We start from the raw sequence: 27,111 nt of genomic DNA, 5'->3' as shown, positions 1-27,111 counted from the left end.
ATTAATATGGACATCCTGTGAATATGGACATCTTGGGAATATGGACATCCTGGGAATATGGACATCCTGGTGATATGGACATCCTAGAAATATGGACATCCTAGGAATATGGACATCCTAGGACACCTTAGGTATATGAAAACCTTGGGTAATGGCCATTATACACCCACACACACATACCTCGCCTAGCTTTGTGGCTGCGTAGAGTGCGATGACACTACTCTTGTACATCATCATGGACCAGCCGGCGAGGAAGCCCGCCACCAGACCATGTACACTGTCGTCCCGGTCACGAAACCAGCGCAGAACACAATTCACAGCCTGCAAACACAGATTGTAAAACAACAATAAAAAACAAACACACATCATCAACCAAAGTAACTCTTGAAACAAGTCTCAAACTAATGTTTAATATTGAGAAAGATAAAAGCTGATTAACAGATGAACTCAAATCAGTGCAAGTAAGATCAGGGGTAGGAATTGGTGAACTGTAAAAAATGAGGAAATCTAGAAGGGTCCCTAAAATTCTTGAAATCCTAGGTTAAAACCTGTGTCATTTGACACATTTTGGAGGAAAGGACGATTAAAATGCGAGGAAACGCAATGTTCCATGAGCTGAAAACAGCTGATCCGAGGAGAACATCGGCTATTGGATGTCAAACATTTGGTAATTTGGATACATAGTCTGAGAGAAAACCCGCTACATTTTTCCATTAGTAGCATCATCCAAGACAGGATAACACATACCATGGCCATTGAAATACCAGTCGTGGTGCTAAAGGAGGTAGTGAGGCGTATAACTGTAAGCAACTATCAGGGCCCGTTACACAAAGCGATCTTAACGCTGAGATCACCTTAAAGGTAGGGTCAACTCTAACAAGAGCCTTATGTGTTGAAAAGATGCATACCTAGACCACCAACACATACTGGTACTTTAGCAAATGAAAAACGCGTAATTTTAGAGTTAATAAAAAACCATGATTATTCCTGCTAACTGGGGGCAGCCATTTTGTTTCGTTTTTGTGACGTCCGGTGGGATAGCTTGGGGTGAAGTGACGTCAGCTCCTGACCATCTCCTGTATGTACAGTGTAAACAAAAGCAGTAATTTTCGACAAGGCGCTTCTCTTTGATCAACCTGACTTGTAAAACAGCATAAATGACGTAATAATATAATAAACTATTTAACTAAATATATTTCAAGTTGCATTAATGGAACAAAATGGGGTTATAGTGTTTTTCTTTGTTTCATAATCCAAAGGAAAAATGTACACTATTACGCCTATTGATATGCTACGTTGGAGCAAAAACGACAACCCACGATACCCAAGTGATAATTTTCTTTTCTTTGGGACTCAGTTCTGTGGTTTTAGATGGAAAAGTCTACTTAATCAATAGTTTTATAGAACTATTTACAGTAATAAACCATGTCCATTACAATTTTAGGGGCGACAGGTAATATTCCACAATACCGGTATGTATTTTTGTGTCTAGACAGCGTCAATTAATTGGCTCGTCTGGTTACCAATCAAATACACACCTGCCAATCAGGAATCAAAGGTAGAAGCAACTAAAAGCATAGACCAATTAACTTAGAAAACACTCCGTGTATAATTTCAGTATGTAGGTTAATGCATGAGCAAAACATTGTTAATTGTTTCGACTTGTTGTGTAGCCACTTTGACAATGGTATTTTATTTTGTATTGAAAAATAATATATATAGTGCTGGATATACTTACTGTTGGCTTACTGGGATGTGTACTATTACAGAACATTGCAATGTATGACTATTTATCATCCCGCAAAAACCAGGTAGATTGTGTTTCTCTAGTTCTAAGGCTCATTCCTGACGTGACGCGTTAAGTATTACGTAACCACCAGCTCGCCAGAGGGCGTACTCACTGAGATGGTACAAAATGGCTGCACCCGTTATATATAATAGTCGTCACATTTAACCATTTTATTAATTAACTATACAATTATACGTGTTGATATTAAGCAATAATGTGCATTATATATCGTTGAATATGCATACCAGGCCAAATGCCTTAATTGTCCTCTCCTTTAAGTGCATAAGGTAGCTATGCACTTACGATAGCTATGCACTTACGATGATCTTAGGGCTAAGATTGCTTTGTGGAATAGGACCCAGGGCCCTGTTCCACGAAGCAATCTTAACCCTAAGATCACCATAACTGCACAACTAACATATGCACTTAAGGTTATCTTAGCGCTAAGATCGCTTTGTGGAACGGTGCCTAGGTCTTTCAATGATTGTTCGAAGAGTTAATGTGACTTATGACTTATGAGAATGGGTAAGTCACAGACAGACCACAGCAGCACAAGGTACAGGTATACCATACATATTTTCTAATAAACACAACAAACCCTGTATAAATTTAGTCTGGAACAATTTATCTCCCCTGAATATAATATTTGCTAAGGTCGACAACAGTCACTTTTCGCACTCTTGTTTTGGCTTTGTACACCATAAATAAAACATATCTAATGGTAATTTTTTAATATAATATATTTTATAAAGGTACTTTTTATTTATTTCATCTTAATATTTCGTCCAGAATTATGAAAAATAAAAACATACCGACCTGTAAACAGCGACATCTGCTGGTTATAGAATTTTAACAGGGATCAAGGTTAGTAGACCAGTTTTTATTTTAATGTGGCAAAGCATTGTAATAATTTTAAATTTGAATGACATCAGTATTCCAATGACGTCACTTTACATCTCCTTACAATAACACTAAACTGGGTAACATGACGTTTCCAGTTTCAGAAAGTTGGAAAAATTCCAATGCAAAATTGCTATTGAAATATTTTTGTTTGAACATTATTAATGCATCTGGATGTGTTTGAAGAAAATCTTGTGATTAAAAAATTGTACTTTTTACGAAATATGGATTTCAAGTGAAATTACGGTAAAATATGTTATATTTATGGTGTACGAAGCCAAAACAAGGGTGCGAAAAGTGACTGTTGTCAACCGTAATCATTTAGATACACCATACACATGTATACATGTTTAGGATAAATTAGATATCATATGTAAATAATACTAAAAAGAATTTCTTATAAACAGTCTGATATGCCATATTTTTCTAAAACCGAGATTTCACTGCATAAATTAACATCGTTTGTATTTTTACTTTTTCCAATTTTCTTTTTACAGATTAGTACTTATTTACTTACTTTAAATATTGCTGAGTAGCACCCGAGAAAGGCCCCGAGACTAAGACTGTCCTTGTTGAAGAAGATATGCAGGAGAATGGACGGTTGGAATGGGATCTTTGGCAGATGGGACAAGAACTTGACCACAGTCTGAATGACATAGCCTAATCCAAACTGGCGACAGAAACCCTGCAAGAAAAGAAATGAAATAAATTTAAAAACATAAAAATAAAATGTATTACACAGTACTAGACAGAGGTGGCCAAATTGCACATAGTAGCAGTATGGCTGGTCTAATAAAAATCTAGTTTGTCCAGTCTGCTCGTGGTGAACCCCAAGTTTTATTAGATGGATATGTATATTGTATACTCTAAGAACCACATCTTGGAAGACTGCACTTACTGGCGATGTTCAGCTGGACCATGCAAGGGTAAACTGGCAACTGTTACAGGGGACAATATTTCAAAATCTTAGGTAACCGGAAGTCAGTTCACGTGATGTTTACTTAGGTAACCGATTAATCGGTTACGTGAATATACATGTAGTTCTCGTAGCTGATGAGTTAGGCCTACCTAATCCTAAAACACTTGCACTACAAAATCTTCTGTGCTACATTGGTGGTTCAAAAACAAACTGATTTTCACTTTCATTACTATAATATAGTACATTTTAGAATATAATTGTTCACCATGTAACCGATTGGCCGTTCTCGTGATTTTAAACTTGCGTAACCGACACGCAAACAGAACAACGGTTCTCCTGAAATATTATGCCCTGCGTTAGGGAGTATGTCCGAAACACTTCAGTTCACGACATTCCCCCGAGTGATGAAAATTCAATTAAGTTTATAAGTACAATGCGGAAGAAGGGTGCACTTTAAAACAAGTATTCTGAGAGTACTGCCAAACCAATACATGTCCCTTACTGGGTGCACATTTTCATACATGTACATGTACATCCTCAACTCAAGAGCCATAACAGGGAATATATTTTGTTTTCAAAATTTTGATTAGCAATATTTCTAGTCAACTACCCGTAAAACAGATTAGCCACTACTGTTTAATGTTTTAAAATTGCGTAGTGATCTCTTAAGCTTGCATAGCAAATCACGACGCGATACTGAACAAAAGGTTTCCTGCATAACTCTGTGACAAATGGGTAAATCACCATGAAAGTTATACTAGATATGTAACTGAACATTATAAAGCTATACACAAAATTTCAGTTCAATATGTTCAGGAAATGCCCCCCCCCCCCCCCCCCCCCCCAAAACAAAATCTTGAAAATAAATTTTTGTATCACCTAAGTTCAAAGGTAATAACTGTCAAAAATGGATAAATTGCCATGAAAGTCAAACTTTATCAGTAATGGAACGTGATAAAGCTATACATCAAATTTCAGCTCAATATCTTGAGGCATTGCAAAAAAGTCTGATTTTTTTTTTTGTGCATCTCCTAGAACGTCAAGGGTGATAACTCTGTCAAACATGGGTAAATTACCATAACAGTACACGACAAAGCTAAATACAAAATGTCAGCTCAATATCTCAAGGCATTTTGAAAAAACGCATCTGAAAAACTGTAAGTGGGACAGACGGATGGGCAGACAGACAAACAGGATAGAAGTCTACAATAGTCCCCTCCGGATGGACCGATAGGGGACTAACAAGCATTCTGTGAATATTGCTAAAGCAATGTATGTCCGCTACCAGACCCAACAAATTTGTGTACCTTCTAAGTTCAAGGGCCAACCAGTAAATTGCTATGAAAGTGAAACATGATCTGTAACAATATTTGTTAAAACTATACACAAAAGTTGAACTTAATACATGTATGTTGAAGCATTGCAGAAAAACAGTACATAAAACAATTTTTGGGCGTATTTCCTAAGTTCAAGGGGCATACCTCTGTTAAAAATAGGTAAATAACCATCACGGTCAAACTTGATCTGTAACAGTATATGATAAAGGTTTAACACAAAATTTCAGTTCAATATCTGTAGGCAAGAAGAAAAAAAGTCCTGAAAACTATATATAGGACAGACAGAACGATAAAGATACAATCTATGGTCCCCTCCAGTTAGACCTGTAATAGTAGTGGACTGAAAAATAAATCTACAAATTTAGCTTTTATAAATTAATATATGGATGATGAGAAACATTTGAGATGTGATAAACTGATGTTCTATGCAAACATAAGTAGGTAAATCTATTATTTCAGCAGTATAAAATACTTTATTGGTAACATTTGTTGATATAACTGATACAACTTGGACATACTGTACTAAAATGCAAAAGAAACGCAGGTTCTCATTAAATTGGATATAAAATATAAAACACTAAATGCATATTTCAACATATTTTTTGGAGCCACTCCAATTCTGCACACATTGGTGTTGGAAATTTTGGATTGAATTCATTTTTGGATATTGTTTCATTTCATAAAGCAGGGTGGGGGTCCATGTTAAAAAATGTGAAAAAGATGACCTGTAGCATTGTCAATGTCAGTATCGTGTGTGACCACCCCGGGCATTCGAACAGGCAGTACAATGTCTCCTCATTGAGTTCACAAGCCGTTGGAAGAATGCCTGAGGGAGTGTGTTCCATTCATGCACCAATGCTGCCTCCAGCGCCTGGAGATTCTGAGGATGTCCGCGAGCCTGCAGGCAACGTCCGATCTCATCCCAGATGTGTTCAATAGGTGCCATGTCCGGAGATAAGGCCGGCCACTGCAACGTTGAGATGTTGTGCTGAACCAGCAATGCCTGTGTTGCCCTGGCCGTGTGAGACCTAGCATTGTCTTGCTGCAGCAAGTGTACACGTGGGTGGGCAGCAAAGAAGGGAACGATGTGGTTGTTGATGACGTCATTTTGGTACTCCGATTCCTAAGTTGTCACCCTCGGGCAGCCAGTGCGTAGTTGATCGTTCACGGATCCAGTGATTTGGTGACGTTGGGAAAGTTGTGCAACTGTCGAATAATGGCATCCCAATTGGCTGGCTACAGCAGTATGAGTCTGTCCGGGTTGCAACATCCCGATGGCCATCCCTCGCTGGACTTGCGTCAGTCGCGGCATTTGGAAAAATTGATTCTGTTGTCTCCCACCACTCAAATTCAATTTATGCGATTAAATCCAGGTATGTCGGCTTTTAGAGCATTTCATTGAGCGTGTTTGCATTGGATTCACGATACGGGTGATCCAGCACGTGCAAATAACGTGTTTTGAGAATCCGTTACGTCACTCAGGTAATAAAATTGACACGCGGGTGGGACCGTGGTGTGCATGTGTGCCATGTCCGTTAGCACTGTCAGGTTCAATTCCACCAAAGATATTGCTTTAAAAAGTGTATTTCCTTCTCATTGTCAGGACCTGCATTTCATTTGCGTTTTAGTATATTGGTTTTTTTTTACAGATTGTTACAAAAGAAACTGTGTCAAAAGCCTATTAAGTCTGAGTCTCCACTGAAACGTGCATCGGCAGTACATATATGAACTCTTGAAAAAATCAAAACTGGATGAAATATGAAAAAATTTGAATTGGATTTGAAAAAAACCCCACCAGGACAAAAATTCATGAAAAAGCTCAGTGCACAAATAGAAGCTAAATAATAATTATCCATTATTATGGATTTTATTATTTCAACATTAGAATATTAAGTGTAACTAAACAGTAATCTGTAAATCATGCCAACTATAAGAGCTGGCTTTTGAAATCTGATTTTTTGCAGCAATTACCCTTCATGTGGCCACCATTAACAGTACTGTTTTGTCATTTACATGTACCATATGAAATGGATGTTATGTTGATGCATATGTGTTTACAAGTATTTACATGTATTTGTGCGTTCTTGTTTGTCTGTATGTATGTGTGCTCATAATAATTATATACATGTCGATCCCCATTAGTGGGCCCATTGGGCTATTTCTCAATCCAGCCAGTGCCACACAACTGGTATATCAAAGGCCGTGGTATGTGCTATCCCTTCTGTGGGGTGGTGTATATAAAAGATTCCTTGCTACTAATGGAAAAATCAATGTGCTCTAGTGGTGTTGTTATAATATATATATATATATATATATATATATATATATATATATATATATATATATATATATATATATATATATATATATTTTTATTTATATATATGTGCATGCATGCATGAGTTTGTGCGCATGTGCATGCATGTTTGTGTTGGAATGAGAAATAATCCAGCTGGCCCACTGAAGATTATCAATCCAGGGTTCATATTTAATAGGTGCCATGCAGCAAATTGCCGGTATTGCCCTAATCACATGCCTCAATCCACTCAAAATTAAACATCAGTCTTACAGCCAAACTGGCCATGCCTTATTCTGCCTGGTCATCTTACTCCAACACGACTTCTGAAAGTTGTTCTGTTATGAAAACATGAAGCCCCTCATACTTCTTTACTTTGAATGTGTGCTGTTATGTTATATTAAGACAACTGAAGCTTGTCTTGTTGCTCTGCTTTTTAGCTGTAATGCATCCCCCCCCCCCCCCCCCCCCAAAAAAAAATCTCCTTTGGTCTAGGCCAAATGACCTTGCCCTCTAATTTGCCCAATGACCTTGCCCTCTAATTTGCCAATTCAAGGACTGTCAATCCCATGGCCCTATCCCACCTGAGCTACATGATGATGTGCTACCCACTGAACTACATCCCACTCCAGAAATAAAAAGTTAATCATCTTCACATAACTTCCATAAAATGTTTTTAAAAAAATACAAAAACAAAATCATGAATTTAATCAAACATATTTGCTGATTAATTTGCAGGGATATTATTCTGCCAGTATAACAAAGGCTGTGGTATGTGCTGTCCTGTCTGTGGGGAAAGTGCATACTCGTTATTAATGGTAATATGGTGTCAGACATATGGTTAACTTAGAACCACACCATGGGCCTATTTTGGTTTTTATTAGCAGAAAGGGATCTTTTTTAGATCCTGTGCTGCATTAGGAAAAATGTGGCAGGTTTCCTAATGTGGCAGGTGTCAAAATTACCATATATTTGACATCCAATAGCCGATGATTTATTAATCAATGTGCTCCAGTGGTGTCGTTAAACAAACACAAACGTTTCTGCCAATTTTTTAATTTTTTAAAAACTATTTATATCAACAGTTCTCCTGTACCATCAAGTCGAGATATCTCCAAACTAAAATTTAACAGCCGCCCCCTAATGAGCCGGTGGATATAAATCATCTTTAAAGACCCGTATGGCAGTAACTGTGGCAATAACTGGGGACCCGGACCACATAAAATTCTTTGCCACAATAACCCAGCACACTAAGGATGCATCATTTCAAACGAGTCATTAATTTTCGACAAATTTTGTGACAAGTCCAGTAATGCAGGCACCACCTATAGCAGACGCAATAAAGCAGAGCAGTTTATGAACACAATATCTGGGTCATCTGGTAAAAACATATGACAAGTCATTTGAGCATATACCCAATAGTACAGGTGCAGGTACATGTATTGACAACTGAGGACTCGAAGATATATATACATATATATGTATGTGAATGTGTGTGTTTGTGTGTGTGTGTGTGTGAGAGAGAGAAAGTGTGTGAATGTGTGTGTGTCGTGTGTGTGTCTGTGTAAGCATATGTGTATGTGTGTGTGTGTATGTATGTGTATGTGTGTGCATGCATATGTGTTTATTTATATGTATGTATATTTGTATATATGTTTATGTATGTTAATGTGTATGTATATATGACAGAGAGAGAGAGAGAGAGAGAGAGAGAGAGAGAGAGAGAGAGAGAGAGAGAGAGAGAGAGAGAGAGAGAGAGAGAGAGAGAGAGAGAGACAGAGAGAGACAGAGAAAGAGAGAGAGGGGGAAGGAGGGAGGGCGAGAGGGCGAGAGAGGGAGGGAGGGAGGGAGGGAGAGAGAGAGAGAGAGAGAGAGAGAGAGAGAGAGAGAGAGAGAGAGAGAGAGAGAGAGAGAGAGAGAGAGAGAGAGAGAGAGAGAGAGAGAGAGAGTGAGACAGACAGAGACAGAGAGAGAGTTTTAAAATGTGTTGAGGTATGGCTTTCCATTCTCCATTGTACATGTACCTCAATACTATATAGCTCCAACCTGGAGTGACTAGGATTGATCCCTGTCAGTGATCCCCACTGGGCTAATTTTTATCCAGGAAGTGCTCCACAACTGGAGTAACAAAGGCTATGGTATGTGCAATCCTGTCTGTGGGATGATGCATAGAAAAGACCCCTTGCTGCTAATAAAAAAAAAAAGGCCCATGGTGTGGTGATATGCCTGGGAAGAGTTTAATGGTTGCCACGCATTTTAATGACTGGCTTAAAATTAAAGGTAAGTGAAATGTGTACATGGGATGGATTAACAGTTTGTTTTGAACCAACTACTGATGTGCTGTAATTCATGACAAGTAGGTTGCAATGACCTATCAATCAATCCAAAGTGAGTGTAACAAGTTGTAAACCCACATCGGCCACTTCTCATTTGCTATAACCACCAACCTTTGTCTCAAACAGCTAAATTAAGTGTGTGCTCAGAAGTAAAATTATAACTCCTTATGGGGACTAGCTCAGTTGATAGACTGCTTGCCTGAAGTGTTTGCATCATAGGATCAAACCACCTCAGCGGACCCATTCTTTGATTTTTTTTTTTTACCTGTCCAAACCAGTGTACCATGATTGCACTGTTTCTGCCAGAAAGAAATGTGTGTGCTGAATGCAACCACAGTTGATATGGGGTATGGGGGCACCTCTCCAGAAACAGAATGGGTTAGGTTTACAGTCAGGGTTAACAAAGTCATACGGTAATGATAAAGAGTCATTAATTTTGTCAAAAGGTCAAGTTAAAAAAATAAAATCTGCCAAAAACATTGGGTCTGGCACCATACCCATTTTACCCTCCGACAGAAACCCTGAACTGGTATATCAAAGGCTATGGTATGTGCTGTCCTGGCTGTTAGAAAGTGCATACAAAAGATCCCTTGCTGCTAATGGAAAAATGTACTGGGTTTTCTCTAAGATTATGAGTCAAAATTACCAAATGTTTGACATCCAAGAGCCGATGATTAAATTAATAAATCAATGTGCTCTACTGGTGTCATTAAACAAAACAAACTTCAACTTTAACAGAACTGGGTCAATCCACACACCTCAAAATTACCAAATGTTTGACATCCAATAGCCGATGATTAAATTAATAAATCAATGTGCTCTAGTGGTGTCATTAAACAAAACAAACTTCAACTTTAACAGAATTGGGTCAATCCACACACCTCAAAATTACCAAATGTTTGACATCCAATAGCCGATGATTAAATTAATAAATCAATGTGCTCTAGTGGTGTCATTAAACAAAACAAACTTCAACTTTAACAGAACTGGGTCAATCCACACACCTCAAAATTACCAAATGTTTGACATCCAATAGCCGATGATTAAATTAATAAATCAATGTGCTCTACTGGTGTCATTAAACAAAACAAACTTCAACTTTAACAGAACTGGGTCAATCCACACACCTCAAAATTACCAAATGTTTGACATCCAATAGCCAATGATTAAATTAATAAATTAATAAATCAATGTGCTCTAGTGGTGTCATTAAACAAAACAAACTTCAACTTTAACAGAATTGGGTCAATCCACACACCTCACAGATGGGTTGTGTTGCGTAAGTTTTTAACATGCTCATATACCACAGAGGTTTCGAGCATGTCTGTCCCGGGTTCCCGTCTCAGGAAAACAGAAACCCAACCCGGGACAGACACAGATGGGTGGCCAGTCTTTGACACCCAGTGAACACCGAATGTTATATAAGTACAGCCAAACATCCCAATAATAACTAGGATGATTTACAGGCTCAAATGACTAAGATTAGCCTCGGTCTCAACAGACAAACTGCAGCTGTTTGTAGACATACATCCTGTCCATCATTAGCTAACACCCATACTAAAAAAATACAAACAATGATAGGCAAACATTTACTTGGGCTTCAAGCTAGACCACAAAAAAACTATCTGTGGTTGTGTGATATATTAATAAACAGAGCTGCACTGCTAGTACATATATTATTATATTATTAAATGAAAGTTCTACTGTATTTTATAGTATATTATGTGCACGCATGTGTGTGTGTATGTTGTGTGTGTGCGTGTGTGCGTGTGTGTTGTGTGTGTGTGTGTGCATGTGTGTGCGTGCATGTTTGTGTGTGTATGTATGTGTGTATGTATGTGTGTGCACGTGTATATGTGTGTATGTATGTGTGTATGTGTGTGTATGTGTATGTATGTATGTGTGTATATATGTATGTGTGTATGTATGTGTGTGTGTGTGTGTATGTATGTGTGTGTATGTGTGTATGCATGTGTGTATATGTATGTGTATATGTATGTGTGTGTATGTGTGTATGTGTGTATGTATGTATGTATGTATGTGTGTGTGTGTGTGTGTGTGTGTGTGTGTGTGTGTGTGTGTGTGCATGTGTGTGTGTGCGCGCGCGCATGTGCATGTGCATGTGTGTGTGTGCACGTGTAGGACTTTCTGTGTAATTAATAGAGTCACTATATATTAGTGACAACTATGATTATAATTATTAGCAAATCAAAGTTCTACTATTATTAACAGTTAGAGAGTAATATTGAGCAAAAAAAAAAGAGATAATTTTTAGAAATTATTAAAACTGGAATTACTTCCTTTACACAATTATACCTCTAAAACTAAATTCTCAGCAGTTATTGAGTAATTTATTTCTATTATTATTACTGAACAAAAAAAAGGGGGGGGGAGTGTAATAATATTTTTTTTTTAAACCACATACACTAAAACTGGAGTTGTCTCCCTTGCACAATAATACCATCAAAACATAATTCACTTAAACTGGAGTTGTTCCCCTTGCACTACAAAACAATGTTCCACAAGAAAAAACCCAAAAAAACCTTCCACACAAAGGTTCCTAACACTTGGGCTGCCAAGGAAACCACTTGAGAAGTGAGCAAGTCTGCACAGCTGTAAAGAGTGCTAGAGACATTAGCTGTCGGAGCCGGCTTGTCAGAAATGATGGATGGCCCTGATTCTCCTACACTACAACACAAGTTGAACGTTTGCTTTTCTTGGGGGGACTGGAAAGCAGATATCATTATATTCTAATCAAAAGGTCGCAGTTCCCTTCAGTGGGATCACAGCTGCTTCGTTCAGGCCCTATAGTGTTTTTGCAGTCTGCAATCTGCATAGGTTTACTCCAGTCTCTCTCTACACCAGAGTATGTTTTACCTTCAGTAGGTTTTCTCTCTGTTGTTTTTTTCTCCCCGTCTTTCTTTCTTCTTTTTTTTTTAAACTAACAGATCAAGGAAAAGAATATTGTGTCTAACAACAACTCAGAACATTTTGAACTATGGCTATCTAATGCTTAAAATAGGATTGGGTGTGTGTGTGAGAGAGAGAGAGAGAGAGAGAGAGAGAGAGAGAGAGAGAGAGAGAGAGAGAGAGAGAGAGAGAGAGAGAGAGAGAGAGAGAGAGAGAGAGAGAGAGAGAGAGAGACACACAGATAGAGAGGTGAGAGAGAGGGGGGGGGGGGTAGAGAGAGAAGCATTTCAACATTACATTAAACAAATATTATTTTATTTTCCCATATGTAAGTGTCACACACCAAAATATGAATTAAAATGTGCTGGGGTGTCATTTTTGAGGTGAACACATTCAAATGTACCCATGCACCCTCTATCAGTGTAACGGGTGCAAAGCCTGGAAGAAAGTTAGTGTCTACATTTTATGCAACTTTGCCAGTTTATTTTACAGTATCCAATCTGCAGTGATAAAAACAATGTTATTATATATATGTACATGTAGCTTTAAAACAAAAAATGTATCACTTGAGACAGAAGTGTAATTCTTGCCTGAATATTTTTTGTGCCATCTCACCTTTATCAATATTTAAGGGCAGGACGTAGCCCACTGGTAGAGCGCTCGCCTGATTGATCTGGGATCGATCCCCATCAGTGTGCCCATTGGCTATTTCTCGTTCAAGCCAGTGCACCACGACTGGTACATCAAAGGCTGTGGTATGTGCAATCCTGTCTATGGGATGGCGCATATAAAAGATCCCTTGCTACTAATTGAAAAATGAAATGGGTTTCCTCTCTAAGACTACATGTCAAAAATACCAAATGTCTGACATCCAATAGACGATGATTAATAAATCAATGTGCTCTAGTGGTGTTGTTAAACAAAACAAACTTTATTTTTATTAACAACATTTAAAGTTGTGTCATTTTTCAATATCCTGACCTGACTTTCTGCCAGACAATAATTTGAAGGAACGTGAAAAAACAAAACCAGATCATAAGTGCCCCTCTAGGTGACAACGGCTTGATTTTCTTCAAATTATATGCTGCATTTCATGTACTATAAAAAATTTTGAAGAAGTTCTCATATTTCTAAAAAACTTTTTTTTTTAAATCATCCATTAATTTCTAAGATTTTAGGGTACGTAATATTATCCTTCCTACCCCATGGCAGAAACCCTGCTGAATTTTGTAAAATGAAAAGTCTGAAATATACCTTTCGTTCAATTATTAGATTGGTACATCAAAGGCCATGGTATGTGCTGTCCTGTCTATGGGATGGTACATACATGTATAAAAGATCCCTTGCTGCTAATCGAAAAGAGTAGCACATGAAGTGGCGACAGCAGGTTTCCTCCCCTCAATATCTGTGTGGTCCTTAACCATATAACTGTGTTGAGTGCATCGTTAAATAAAACATTTAAAAAAAAAATTATGTACTATAACAAATTTTGAAGAGTTCTCCGGTTTCTAAAAAAAATGAACAAAATTCATCCATTAATTTCCAAGATTTTAGGGTACATAATTTTACCCTTCGTACCTCATGGCAGAAACCCTGCTGACTTTTGTAAAAATGAAAAGTCTGAAATATCCCTTTCGTTCAGTTATTATTAATTCTTCTTGAAAACAACTCCAGACACTATTGCATATCGTACACACTATTATTAATCAATCTTGCCTTTATCAAACTAGTAGATAATTTGACAGAACTTGAAGTGACCTGCTTTTTCTTGAAAAGCAATCAAGTGTGAGCGAGTGTGTGGTTTTGTGTGCGAGTGAGAGAGCGCAATGGTGGGATACATGTCTGCAGCGGTACAGACATCCGAGTACCGCCTCATTAGACAGGAAATGATCGATTCATACCGAGCATACAGTACACGTAATTTGAATGCGGTCCAGGTTTACATTCAGTCTTATTGTTGAACACAGGTATTTATAGTTGTAGCCTCCTCACCTGTGTGGTTAAATCCAGGCTAAGTTGTAAATCACTGAATAATTGATATCGCATTATAAACAGGTCTGTCGATGCTTATAGTAAATGTATATGTCATAAATATGGGTGCATATAGGCTAAGTGGGGTGGGTGGGTGGGTGGGTGGGTTGATAGATGGATGGATCAATTGTTTTTGTTCGATGGATGGATGGATGGATTGAGGGATGGGTCAGTTATTGCAATTGCATGGATAAATGAATTTTGTTGGTTGGTTTGGATAGATGGATGGATGGATGGATGGATGGATGGATGGATGGATGGATGAAAAGAAAGGAAGAAAGGTTTTATTTAATGATGCACTCAACACATTTTATTTACGGTTATATGGCATCAGACATATGGTTAAGGAAGATGAATGAATGGATGGATGGATGAGTAGCTTGACTGGTATTACTGATAAATGGATGGCTAGATGGATTCAAAGATGGATGGATCGATTTGTTTCACTAAAAACAAATATGGATGCTGAAAAGGGTAAACAGAAATACATACATCAACAATAACATGTATACTTTACAACATACATCAACAATAACATGTATACTTTACAACACCAGTATTGTCAAAATATTGACTGCCGGTTTTAACAGAAGACAATTAAACAGCATTATTTCACCTGCAGTACGTAATGAAGGCAGCCATGGTGATGCTGACACAGTCTGTGTTTTGGCGTCTGCTGAAGACGTCCCAGTAACAACCGGAGAAATTCTGGCTTCAGCTTGGCTGATTTTGTCTTGGTATTCTTCACATCATTGGCATTAAGTTCTGGAGGGGCTTCTGCGCTACCAACAACATACCTGTAGTAAACAAGATCACAGTTACAAGATACTGATTCTAGTTATTACTATTATTAAGCAGTGTGAAATATTTTCGGCTACAACAGTTGGCTTTTTCTTATTATATTGCATATTACTTACAACATTTTGCTTAAACTATAATTTTGAAAAAGCCCATACGCTTCTTTTTTTTAATCCCACTGCCCCCTTTCCTTTCTCTCCTTTGAATTCCATCTCATTTCTTCCCGATCTGGCAACTCCTATGTTTCAACTTCTTTCGCTGTTCACCTCCACATCCCAGTCCTTGTCTCTCCAACTGCAACATGTGCTTGTCTTGTGTGGCTATCCGTGCCACACACCTGCTATTCCCCATCAGCTTAGTCTGACCACTTCGGAGAGTGTTCAGTAGTAGTTTTCTGGCATCGTTAAGAGGCACTTGTAACCACCTACAATATCATTTTATTTCTGGTTAACCGGGTGTTTCTAGTATTCAAAATGTATGTTATGTGTGAGATAGAGAAGATATCATAAGGTCAGGGAATTTAATGAGGGTTACATTGGATTTATAATGACCAATCACACATATAATATTAACCAGGATGCAAAGCACCATGATTTTGTTTTATAAGGCTGCTCTTACAAATTATGGAGGACTATAGGGGTAAAATAAGGTCAATGGGTAAAAGGTCAGAAAACACATTATATACAAATTTAGTGTATTTTGGTTTGTCATTCTGTTAAGTAGCTAGTAGCTGGTTATGATAGATGATTGTATAACGGAGGTGGTCTCCTGAGTCAAAACTATAAACCTTCCTAAGTTATTGCCCAAACTCCAGCTATCATAAAGTTAAAAGTATGTTTTGTTTAACGACACCACCAGAGCACATTGATTTTTAATCATCGGTTATTGGATGTCAAACATTTGGTAATTCTGACAAGTAGTCTTCAGAGGAAACCTGCTATATTTTACCATCAGAAGCAGAAAGAAAGAAAGAAAGAAGTGTTTTATTTAACGACACACTCAACACATTTTATTTACGGTTATATGGCGTCAGACTTATGGTTAAGGACCACACAGATTTTTTTAGAGGAAACCCGCTGTCGCCACATAGGCTATTCTTTTACGACAGGCAGCAAGGGATCTTTTATTTGCGCTTCCCACAGGCAGGATAGCACAAACCATGGCCTTTGTTGAACCAGTTATGGATCACTGGTCGGTGCAAGTGGTTTACACCTACCCATTGAGCCTTGCGGAGCACTCACTCAGGGTTTGGAGTCGGTATCTGGATTAAAAATTCCATGCCTCGACTGGGATCCGAACCCAGTACCTACCAGCCTGTAGACCGATGGCCTGCCACGACGCCACCGAGGCCAGGGATCTTTTATATGCCCTTTCCCACAGACAGGATAGCAGGTCAGGTTTTAGGTGCACACTCAGAGCAAGCTGTTGTAGTACACGTCTGTCATGGATGCAGGTGCAGACCTTGGCTGGCTCCTCCATCCAGGACATGTGACAGGACAGCACTGACCATGTCCTTTCAAACACCAGTCATAGAGCACTCACTGATTGGAAAGGGAAAAAAAAACCCAAATGGGTCCACCAAGGAGCTTCAATCCTATAACCCATAGCACCTCAAGCGAGGGCTCCACGGACAGAGTTAAGAAACCAGCTATCATAAACCTCATTCCTAAATAAATACCCCATCCTCTTGGCTCACTTCTGACTCTTCCTCAACCACACACAATGGAGAAAGAGGAAAAAAAACGAGAGGCAATTTAATCATCTGTAACCAAAGACCTAATTGCTGTAGCATTATGTGGCAGATGGCATAGGTAGAGTGCCAGTCCCCTCAAGACTTGCCCTCTAAACCAGGTCATAAAAGTTGGCAGGCCAGCAGGCCTGTTTGAGTTATGTCCGGTGTATACAGCCATAACCCCGTGTTCCACTGATTGTTATCCTACAGAGCAGAACATAACACTGGGACTCCTAAACAACCATCAACTTTGGTCATTTGTTTCTGCCAATAAACATGCCATGCTTAGAGATTTTTTGATTTTTATTTTTTATCTTTCCTTTAGTTCCCTACCACCTTCTGCCGGTTTCCACATCTTCTGAACACAAATATGATGGCTCTATACCGATAAATAATAAAAAAATAAAAAAAGAGTTGCAAAACAATCCTGCCCACAATTGAGCAAATAGAGAAAAAAAGGATGTTTATAAGCAAGGCATGTTTATGACCAAGTGAGGAGTCCCCGTCTTGCAGAAATCACTGGCAAGGTCATGGGTTGTTTCCATGATAGGCTTGCTTTAACAGTTCTCTGATAAAAATCTTTTCCTTTATTATCCACACCCATACAATGTCATGCTGAGGCCGTAATCATTTACCAAGTTTATAAGGTGGGTTATAAAAACATTATAGACAGTTCCGAGTGGTTTTTTTTTTTAAAGAATATCATTTGAACAACACCAAATAGGCAAGGCTGCTTATTCTTTGTTTTCATGCTGGGGTGTCACTAAACAATCATACATTCATTCATTTATTGAATTCCTTCATTCATTCATTCATAAATGATTAATATACACTAATAAACAGAAAATAGTACCTATCAGATCGACCAAAACAATGTACTTAAACCAATGAGTAGCTGTATATGTGTGATAAATGGCCATGAGGTACTCTGTAAATGGCTGGTAGGTACAGGGTTCGCAGCCCGGGACCGGCTCCAACCCAGAGCGAGTTCTTAAAGCTCAATGAGTAGCTGTATATGTGTGATGAATGGCCATGAGGTACTCTGTAAATGGCTGGTAGGTACAGGGTTCGCAGCCCGGGACCGGCTCCAACCCAGAGCGAGTTCTTAAAGCTCAATGAGTAGCTGTATATGTGTGATGAATGGCCATGAGGTACTCTGTAAATGGCTGGTAGGTACAGGGTTCGCAGCCCGGGACCGGCTCCAACCCAGAGCGAGTTCTTAAAGCTCAATGAGTAGCTGTATATGTGTGATGAATGGCCATGAGGTACTCTGTAAATGGCTGGTAGGTACAGGGTTCGCAGCCCGGGACCGGCTCCAACCCAGAGCGAGTTCTTAAAGCTCAATGAGTAGCTGTATATGTGTGATGAATGGCCATGAGGTACTCTGTAAATGGCTGGTAGGTACAGGGTTCGCAGCCCGGGACCGGCTCCAACCCAGAGCGAGTTCTTAAAGCTCAATGAGTAGCTGTATATGTGTGATGAATGGCCATGAGGTACTCTGTAAATGGCTGGTAGGTACAGGGTTCGCAGCCTGGGACCGGCTCCAACCCAGAGCGAGTTCTTAAAGCTCAATGAGTAGCTGTATATGTGTGATGAATGGCCATGAGGTACTCTGTAAATGGCTGGTAGGTACAGGGTTCGCAGCCCGGGACCGGCTCCAACCCAGAGCGAGTTCTTAAAGCTCAATGAGTAGCTGTATATGTGTGATGAATGGCCATGAGGTACTCTGTAAATGGCTGGTAGGTACAGGGTTCGCAGCCCGGGACCGGCTCCAACCCAGAGCGAGTTCTTAAAGCTCAATGAGTAGGTGTATATGTGTGATGAATGGCCATGAGGTACTCTGTAAATGGCTGGTAGGTACAGGGTTCGCAGCCCGGGACCGGCTCCAACCCAGAGCGAGTTCTTAAAGCTCAATGAGTAGGTGTATATGTGTGATGAATGGCCATGAGGTACTCTGTAAATGGCTGGTAGGTACAGGGTTCGCAGCCCGGGACCGGCTCCAACCCATAGCGAGTTCTTAAAGCTCAATGATTAGGTGTATATGTGTGATGAATGGCCATGAGGTACTCTGTAAATGGCTGGTAGGTACAGGGTTCGCAGCCCGGGACCGGCTCCAACCCAGAGCGAGTTCTTAAAGCTCAATGAGTAGGTGTATATGTGTGATGAATGGCCATGAGGTACTCTGTAAATGGCTGGTAGGTACAGGGTTCGCAGCCCGGGACCGGCTCCAACCTAGAGCGAGTTCTTAAAGCTCAATGAGTAGGTGTATATGTGTGATGAATGGCCATGAGGTACTCTGTAAATGGCTGGTAGGTAGCTCAATGAGTAGGTGTAACTGTAAGAGGGCGGGACGTAGCCCAGTAGTACAGCGCTCGCTTGATGCGCGATGGGTGTGGGATCGATCCCCATCGGTGGGCCCACTGGTGGGCTCCAGCCAGTGCACCACGACTGGTTGTTTCAAAGGACGTGGTATGTACTATCCCGTCTGTGGGATGGTGCATATAAAAAATCCCTTGCTGCTAACTGAAAAGAGTAGCCCATGAAGTGGCGACAGCGGGTTTCTCTCTCAATATCTGTGTGGTCCATAACCATATGTCTGACGCCATATAACCATAAATAAAATGTGTTGAGTGTGTCGTTAAATAAAACATTTCTTTCTTTCTTTCTGTAAGGCCACTACACCTTCTTCTCTATCTCACTAACCACTAACCAACTAACAAGAAACCCATTGTCCTGGACAGACAACTCAGATAGCTGAGGTGTGTACCCAGGACAGCATGATTGGATATAAGCCAGAAAGTAAGTTGAAATGAAATGTAAATGGCTAATTTAGGTATTTGGCTGTTGATCCTGTTGTTTACTAACCCCAACACTATATCATCTCAGTTAAATCATTAATTTTTTTTTGAATAAAAACAAACATTTAAAAACGTACATGCACTATCCCTATTTAACTAGCAAGGCAGACACAAGTATACACTGTACATGTATGTATTCAGTGAAATTACTTGATGCGTGGTGGCTCTGGGATCGATCCCCATTGGTGGGCCCATTGGGCTATTTCTCGTTCTAGCCAATGCACCACGACTGGTATATCAAAGACTGTGATATATGCTATATCCTGTCTGTGGGATGGTGCATATAAAAGATCTCTTGCTACTAATGGAAAAATGTAGCAGATTTCCTCGCTAAAACTATGTGTCAAAATTACCAAATATTTGACATTCAATATACAAAAATTAGTAAATCAATGTGCTCTAGTGGTGTTGTTAAACAAAACAAACTTTAACTTTATAACATGAGGAGACAAATAAGGCTTAGGGACACGAAAAGTAAGCTTTTGTTGTTGGTTTTCTTTTGTTTTTTAATTAAATTCTTTCTGTGGGGAAATATAAATTTTTGTACTATTTTCCTTTTTAAAATCTGTCTGTTTCAGAAAAAAACACACCCCAAAAACTGTTTTTATAAACCATGATCTTGTCTTCATTTTATTTAACAATAACCTGTTAAAATGTGGAAATAATAATTTTAACAAAAAACATCCATGAGGCTTACGTTACATTAGGCAGTATCAACTGTGGGTGCAGATGGTCTGAAAACATTAACAGGACAGGACACAATCAATCATAACTGTCGTAAACCAGCCATAAAGTTAGGAGTACACACAAGTATTCATTATCTCGCCAGCAGTAATAATTCCATGCATAATTCAACAGCCAGTGGTCAAAAAGACGATCGAAGGGTGTTGAAAGAAACGGTCATTTCTACAAGCAATCGTAATTTTGCCAACATGATCTTTGCTCTGCACGCCAAATGCCCGATTCCATCCCACTTGCCGTTCTTTGTTACGGATTCATTTTTTATGAATGTCTCCTGATTGATCATGAAGCTGGTGCAATAGTGGTCAAAGATCAATGACTAATTCTAATGCATATTATTGAGTAAAGTGCGAAAATGTAAATGTCTTTTTTTTTTTTTTTTTTTTTTTTTTCTACAGAATTTTCTACTTGCTGTGGATAAATCAAACTTGCAAGTAATCAAACATTATTATTTAATAGTAAAAAATAGTTTCAGAATGAAAGAATAAGTGGATCGTGGTTTAAAGACATTCTAGGCTGGGGGGAAAAAACCCCCACCCCAAAACCCCAAAACAAATATTAATAATAATTTGAAAAAAAAAAAAAAAAAAAAAAAAAAAAAAAAACCTTCAACAACAAACAAAACCCCCCACCAAAACAAACAACAAGCAATAATAATAATTAGCAGTAATTGATTCATTATTAAAATCCAAACCATTGTTTGTGATTTTTTGTCAAATTTTTAAATCATGTACATAAAGACTATTCTGTGACAGCGATAACATACAAGATGATTACAATTGGATTACTAATACATTACAATTGTATTACATCTGTATTCTGTGTATTCTGTGACAGTGGTATCAAACAAGATGATTACAATTGGATTACTAATACATTACAATTGTATTACATCTGTATTCTGTGTATTCTGTGACAGTGGTATCAAACAAGATGATTACAATTGGATTACTAATACATTACAATTGTATTACATCTGTATTCTGTGTATTCTGTGACAGTGGTATCAAACAAGATGATTACAATTGGATTACTAATACATTACAATTGTATTACATCTGTATTCTGTGTATTCTGTGACAGTGGTATCAAACAAGATGATTACAATTGGATTACTAATACATTACAATTGTATTACATCTGTATTCTGTGTATTCTGTGACAGTGATAACATACAAGATGATTACAATTGGATTACTAATACATTACAATTGTATTACATCTGTATTCTGTGTATTCTGTGACAGTGGTATCAAACAAGATGATTACAATTGGATTACTAATACATTACAATTGTATTACATCTGTATTCTGTGTATTCTGTGACAGTGGTATCAAACAAGATGATTACAATTGGATTACTAATACATTACAATTGTATTACATCTGTATTCTGTGTATTCTGTGACAGTGGTATCAAACAAGATGATTACAATTGGATTACTAATATATTACAATTGTATTACATCTGTATTCTGTGTATTCTGTGACATTGATAGCATACAAGATGATTACAATTGGATTACTAATACATCACAATTGTATTACATCTGTATTCTGTGTATTCTGTGACAGTGATAACATGATTACAATTGGATGATTACATCTGTACTGTGTATTCTGTGACAGTGATGATTACAATTGGATTACTAATATATTACAATTGTATTACATCTGTATTCTGTGTATTCTGTGACAGTGATAACATACAAGATGATTACAATTGGATTACTAATACATTACAATTGTATTACATCTGTATTCTGTGTATTCTGTGACATTGATAGCATACAACATGATTACAATTGGATTACTAATACATTACAATTGTATTACATCTGTATTCTGTGTATTCTGTGACATTGATAGCATACAAGATGATTACAATTGGATTACTAATACATCACAATTGTATTCTGTGTATTCTGTGACAGTGATAACATACAAGATGATGACAATTGGATTACTAATACATTACAATTGTATTACATCTGTATTCTATATTAGTAAATAATGTTATAATTTAGTCTCCCCATTGCCATGCAGACAATATTCGTTGGACTTACTATAAATATAATATAACATATAATTTTACCAAGTTTTGTTAATGTCTTAAATATATTTATCTTAGTTATTAATACACACATATATAACAGTATAATTATACTGATAGATATCATGATATATACCTTGTACAATATATTACACAGTAACACAGGGCTTCTAGATTCTGGTAGCCCCACTCCCATGGCTAGTGATATTTAATGTTGGGCTAGTAAATAACTACTACTGCCATGCCTGATGGCTACTGAATGTTTTCAGTCAAATTTTGCAGTTAAGTCTATTTGGTAAATATGAATATCCTGCCCCCACAACACCCCCTAAAGTTAGAGTTTTTAAGCTCTATCTCCCTCTTTAGATGACATATCCAATTATTACTATTATTTAGTAAAATTGTATTAACATAAAGTAATGTAGGGCTGGTGAATTTTTAATTGTGGCTAATGAATTTTTAATTGTGGCCAGTATATTTTTTAAATCATTGATCCCATGGCTAGTGGATTTCATAAAAATTCTAGAAGCTCTGGTAATGGCTGATTGGCACTGACTGACATCTAAAAAGATTACAGACACCGTGACAAGGGTGATCATTAAGAAGCAACAAAGACACCATAATGAAGCAAAGATCTATAAAGACTCACTTGAGAGCCGAGGAAATCGACTTCGGCAGCTCATCTTTCTTTCTGAAAAAAAAAAAAAAAAAAAAAATTCAAATCAAATAACCCTGTTGATTATACAGTGAAACCTCTCAAAACCAGACCCTCTGTAAACTGGAATTCTCTCAAAACCAGACATTTTTCCCGGCCTCTTTTTGAATATCTGTACAAAAGAGAACCTCTCTAAATCAAATACCTCTAAATAAAAACCCTGACTTTTTACTTGGTCCAGAGGAAGGAAGGAAGGAAATGTTTTATTTAACGATGCACTCAACACATTTTATTTAGTTATATGGCATCAGACATATGGTTAAGGACCACACAGATATTGATAGAGGAAACCCACTGTTGCCACTATATGGGCTACTCTTTTTGATTAGCAGCAAGGGATCTTTTATATGCACCATCCCACAGACAGGGTAGTACATACCATGTTCTTCAATATGCCAGTCGTGGTGCACTGGCTGGATGGTCCTGAGGATGTCTGGTTTACAGGACTTTCACTGTATTACTTTTAACTTAATAGATCAGCTGCAATACAACCTGAAATGATCTTTGAAAACCTGAAAACTGTACTACTCAAAATTCACCTGACCTTGATCTGTCAACATACATAGATGTACATTCTAAGGCCTGTTCCAGAACTGACCACATTCAGGGGAGGGGAGAGGGAAGGCAGGGTTTCTGCCAAAAGGTAAAACGAGTATGGTGCCATACCCCAAAATGTTAGCAGATTTTTATTTTTTTATTTTTTTATTTTTACGTTAACCTTTTATTATTGACAAACACAACCTTTTTAACATTGACCCTCTGTTTAGACATCACAGGTTATTCCCTTGGACCCTTCATAAGGCCATACTTTTTTATTTTTCGGATCTGCCGACATTCATTTTGTCAAAATTACTTTCTTTTTTTTAAATTCTAAATTTCAGCCAATTTTTTATTTTATTTTCCCACCTACTTACGATTTTTACAGAGGCAGTGTCGGGAAATATCAAATAAATAAAAGTACCGTATTTTCCCATGTATTATGCACACTTTTTTCCAAAAAATACAGTTTAAAAATGGCGGTGTGCATTATACATAACAATAGAAAAAACAATCTTTTAAAAATGTCCTGCAATAGCCCATTAAAATCGTCGATCGGTAGTTTACGGTACTTTATGGGTTATTGACAGTGTTCATTACAATGAAATGCCAAAACCCTCTTAAAAATCGCTTTTCATTTGTAATGGTTGTAATAAATGTAAAATAAATGTACAAAAGCATCCATACCTCGCCAAAATTTGCACAAAAATAGACTAAATATTTTTAATTTCTATGAGATTTAATTCGGCCATTTCCATCAAACCGGAAATATACGACACTACTATAAAATTAGAAATCTCGCACATTCACGTTGAGCACGAGAACCAAATGTAATGTGCTATACTTTTGTTTTCATTTACTTATTAGACATTTACAGTGTATGAGTATATACTTTTGTCTTGATTTATGCATGTGTGACATGTATGTACGCAAGTACTAGCCTACGTTTTGTGTGACATGTATGTACGCAAGTACCTAACTAAAGTTTTGTTTCTTAAATATATCGCTGCTTTCGCTTTTAGTTAATTTTGGTGACAGGTGAAAAAATGTACATCTTGCATTCACCGTCGATTTTGTCGTTTAAAAAAATGGTGCGCATTATATTGTGGTTCATGTTGGGTTTTTTTTTCTTGGAATAAACGTTCAAAATGGGGAGGTGCGCATTATACACCGGTGCGCATAATACATTGGAAATTACGGGTACAAGCCTTGAACTAAGCTAGATCAAGTGTATACAAGCCCCATACAATTCCAACTCTGTAAGATTTTGTCGGTTGCACTTTCAGCTTCGACCCGGAAGTATTTTATTTGGTGTGGTGCAACCTGAAGTGGAGTGGTGTATAGAAAAGTGGAATTCAGTTCCATCTGAAATGGAGTGCTGAAGAATCGTTCTCTCCCCTGACATTTTAATTAGTATGTATATTTTAAAAATTTCTCAATGAATTTTCATTAAAAATAGTGTAAAATATGCTTTGAATGATGTTAATATTTTAATTTATACCCTAACCTTCTGAAATATTAATAAAACAATTTGTATCTTTTTTTAAATCTTGGCTTGTTCTTTTTATATTCCTTTGGGGCCGGTGGATAGTAGTTTCCTCTCATACACAGCATGCAATACCTGGTTTCAGTATATCAAGGCTGGGAACCTTTTGGGATATTTTTTTTTTTATTTCCCCTCCATCCCGAACTTCTTACCGAATACATCCATAGTACAAAACAATAAAAATAACAACAGGAATTGGGTGAATTTAATTTTTATTTTTATTCCATCCTCAGACATTGCCTCCTTCAAAAAAAAAAATCTGTAATCCTAAAGAAAAGAAAAAGTGTGGCCTAATTGTTCTCTGTTTTTGTGTGTGGATGGTTGGTATATTAAAAAAGGTGTCCCCAACCCCTTCCCCAATGAACATAAATTATTTAGGATTAGCCTTATAGTTCACCGATTAGATAGAAAAACTAAATCTACTTGGAGGGGTTAATCCTAAAAACTATTACACCTTGGACAGGTGTTATACCAGTGTGTGTGTGTGTATATATATATATATATATATATATATATATATATAATATCAGGTAGCGTATCAAGCAGGCACACAAGGAAGATACATTTTAACTGTATTAAAACCTGGTAGGTGTAATATAACTGCATGCTCAGCTTTGCCAGCTATCAGCGTAACAGTTGACGGATGTGTGGCAGCCAGAAAACTAAGTGAAGATTTATAACAGGCCAGCCAAGCTCTCTTTCAACAGTTACATCATCCCAAGACATGATGCATACAGCCAAATGATTTATGGCACTGTGTCTATTTAAAACAGCCGCATAGACAAATGTAAGGTTTTTTCTCCTGAAAACCAGGTACAGTGAAATCTGCATTATAAGCAGCTACCCTGGAATATTCTCTTAAAGTTAAAAGTCTGTTGTGTTTAACAGCACCACTAGAGCACATTGATTTATTAATCATTGGCTATTGGATGTTAAACACTTGGTAATTTTGACATAATAGTCAAAAAGAGAAAATACACTATATTTTTCCATTAGTAGCAAGGGATCTTTTATATGTACCAGTGGTGTCGTGGTTAGGCCATCGGTCTACAGGCTGGTAGGTACTGGGTTCGCATCCCAGTCAAAGGCATGGGATTTTTAATCCAGATACCGACTCCAAACCCTGAGTGAGTGCTCCGCAAGGCTCAATGGGTAGGTGTAAACCACTTGCACCGACCAGTGATCCATAACTGGTTCAACAAAGGCCATGGTTTGTGCTATCCTGCCTGTGGGAAATGCAAATAAAAGATCCCAGTGGTAAAGCGCTTGCTCGATGCGCGGTCCGTCTGGGATCGATCCACGTCGGTGGGCCCATTAGGATATTTCTTGTTCCAGCCAGTGCACCATGACTGGCATATCAAAGGCCGTGGTATGTACTACCCTGTCTGTGGGATGGTGCATATAAAAGATCCCTTGCTGCTAATCGAAAAGAGTAGCCCATGAAGTGGCGACAGCGGGTTTCCTCTCTCAATATCTTTGTGGTCTTTAACAATATGTCTGACACCATATAACCGTAAATAAAATGTTTAGAGTTAAAGGTAATTTGCAATGAAGGTACACGTATAAAAGGGTAAATTATACCTTATAAAGTATGGGGGCTATTGTTTTGTTTT

At 37.9% G+C, this 27,111-nt stretch overlaps 1 protein-coding gene across 1 annotated transcript in view; it reads right to left on the bottom strand.

The window, feature by feature from the left end:
* LOC121370507 (transmembrane protein 135-like) overlaps window positions 1-27,111 on the bottom strand; it is a 205,596-nt gene that overhangs the window by 28,543 nt on the left and 149,942 nt on the right. Inside the window, exons 8-11 of the mRNA XM_041495790.1 lie at window positions 23,350-23,391; window positions 15,135-15,315; window positions 3,207-3,374; window positions 181-321 (exon numbers count right to left, since the gene is read on the bottom strand). Coding sequence (XP_041351724.1) covers window positions 181-321; window positions 3,207-3,374; window positions 15,135-15,315; window positions 23,350-23,391 — 532 coding nt within the window. The remainder of the gene's footprint in view (window positions 1-180; window positions 322-3,206; window positions 3,375-15,134; window positions 15,316-23,349; window positions 23,392-27,111) is intronic.

This window comes from Gigantopelta aegis, chromosome 4 (genome assembly GCF_016097555.1).
Source record: "Gigantopelta aegis isolate Gae_Host chromosome 4, Gae_host_genome, whole genome shotgun sequence".
Lineage (NCBI taxonomy): Eukaryota > Metazoa > Mollusca > Gastropoda > Neomphalida > Peltospiridae > Gigantopelta > Gigantopelta aegis.
Note: the sequence above shows the minus strand (reverse complement) of the source record. Positions and strands in the feature narration are given on the sequence as shown.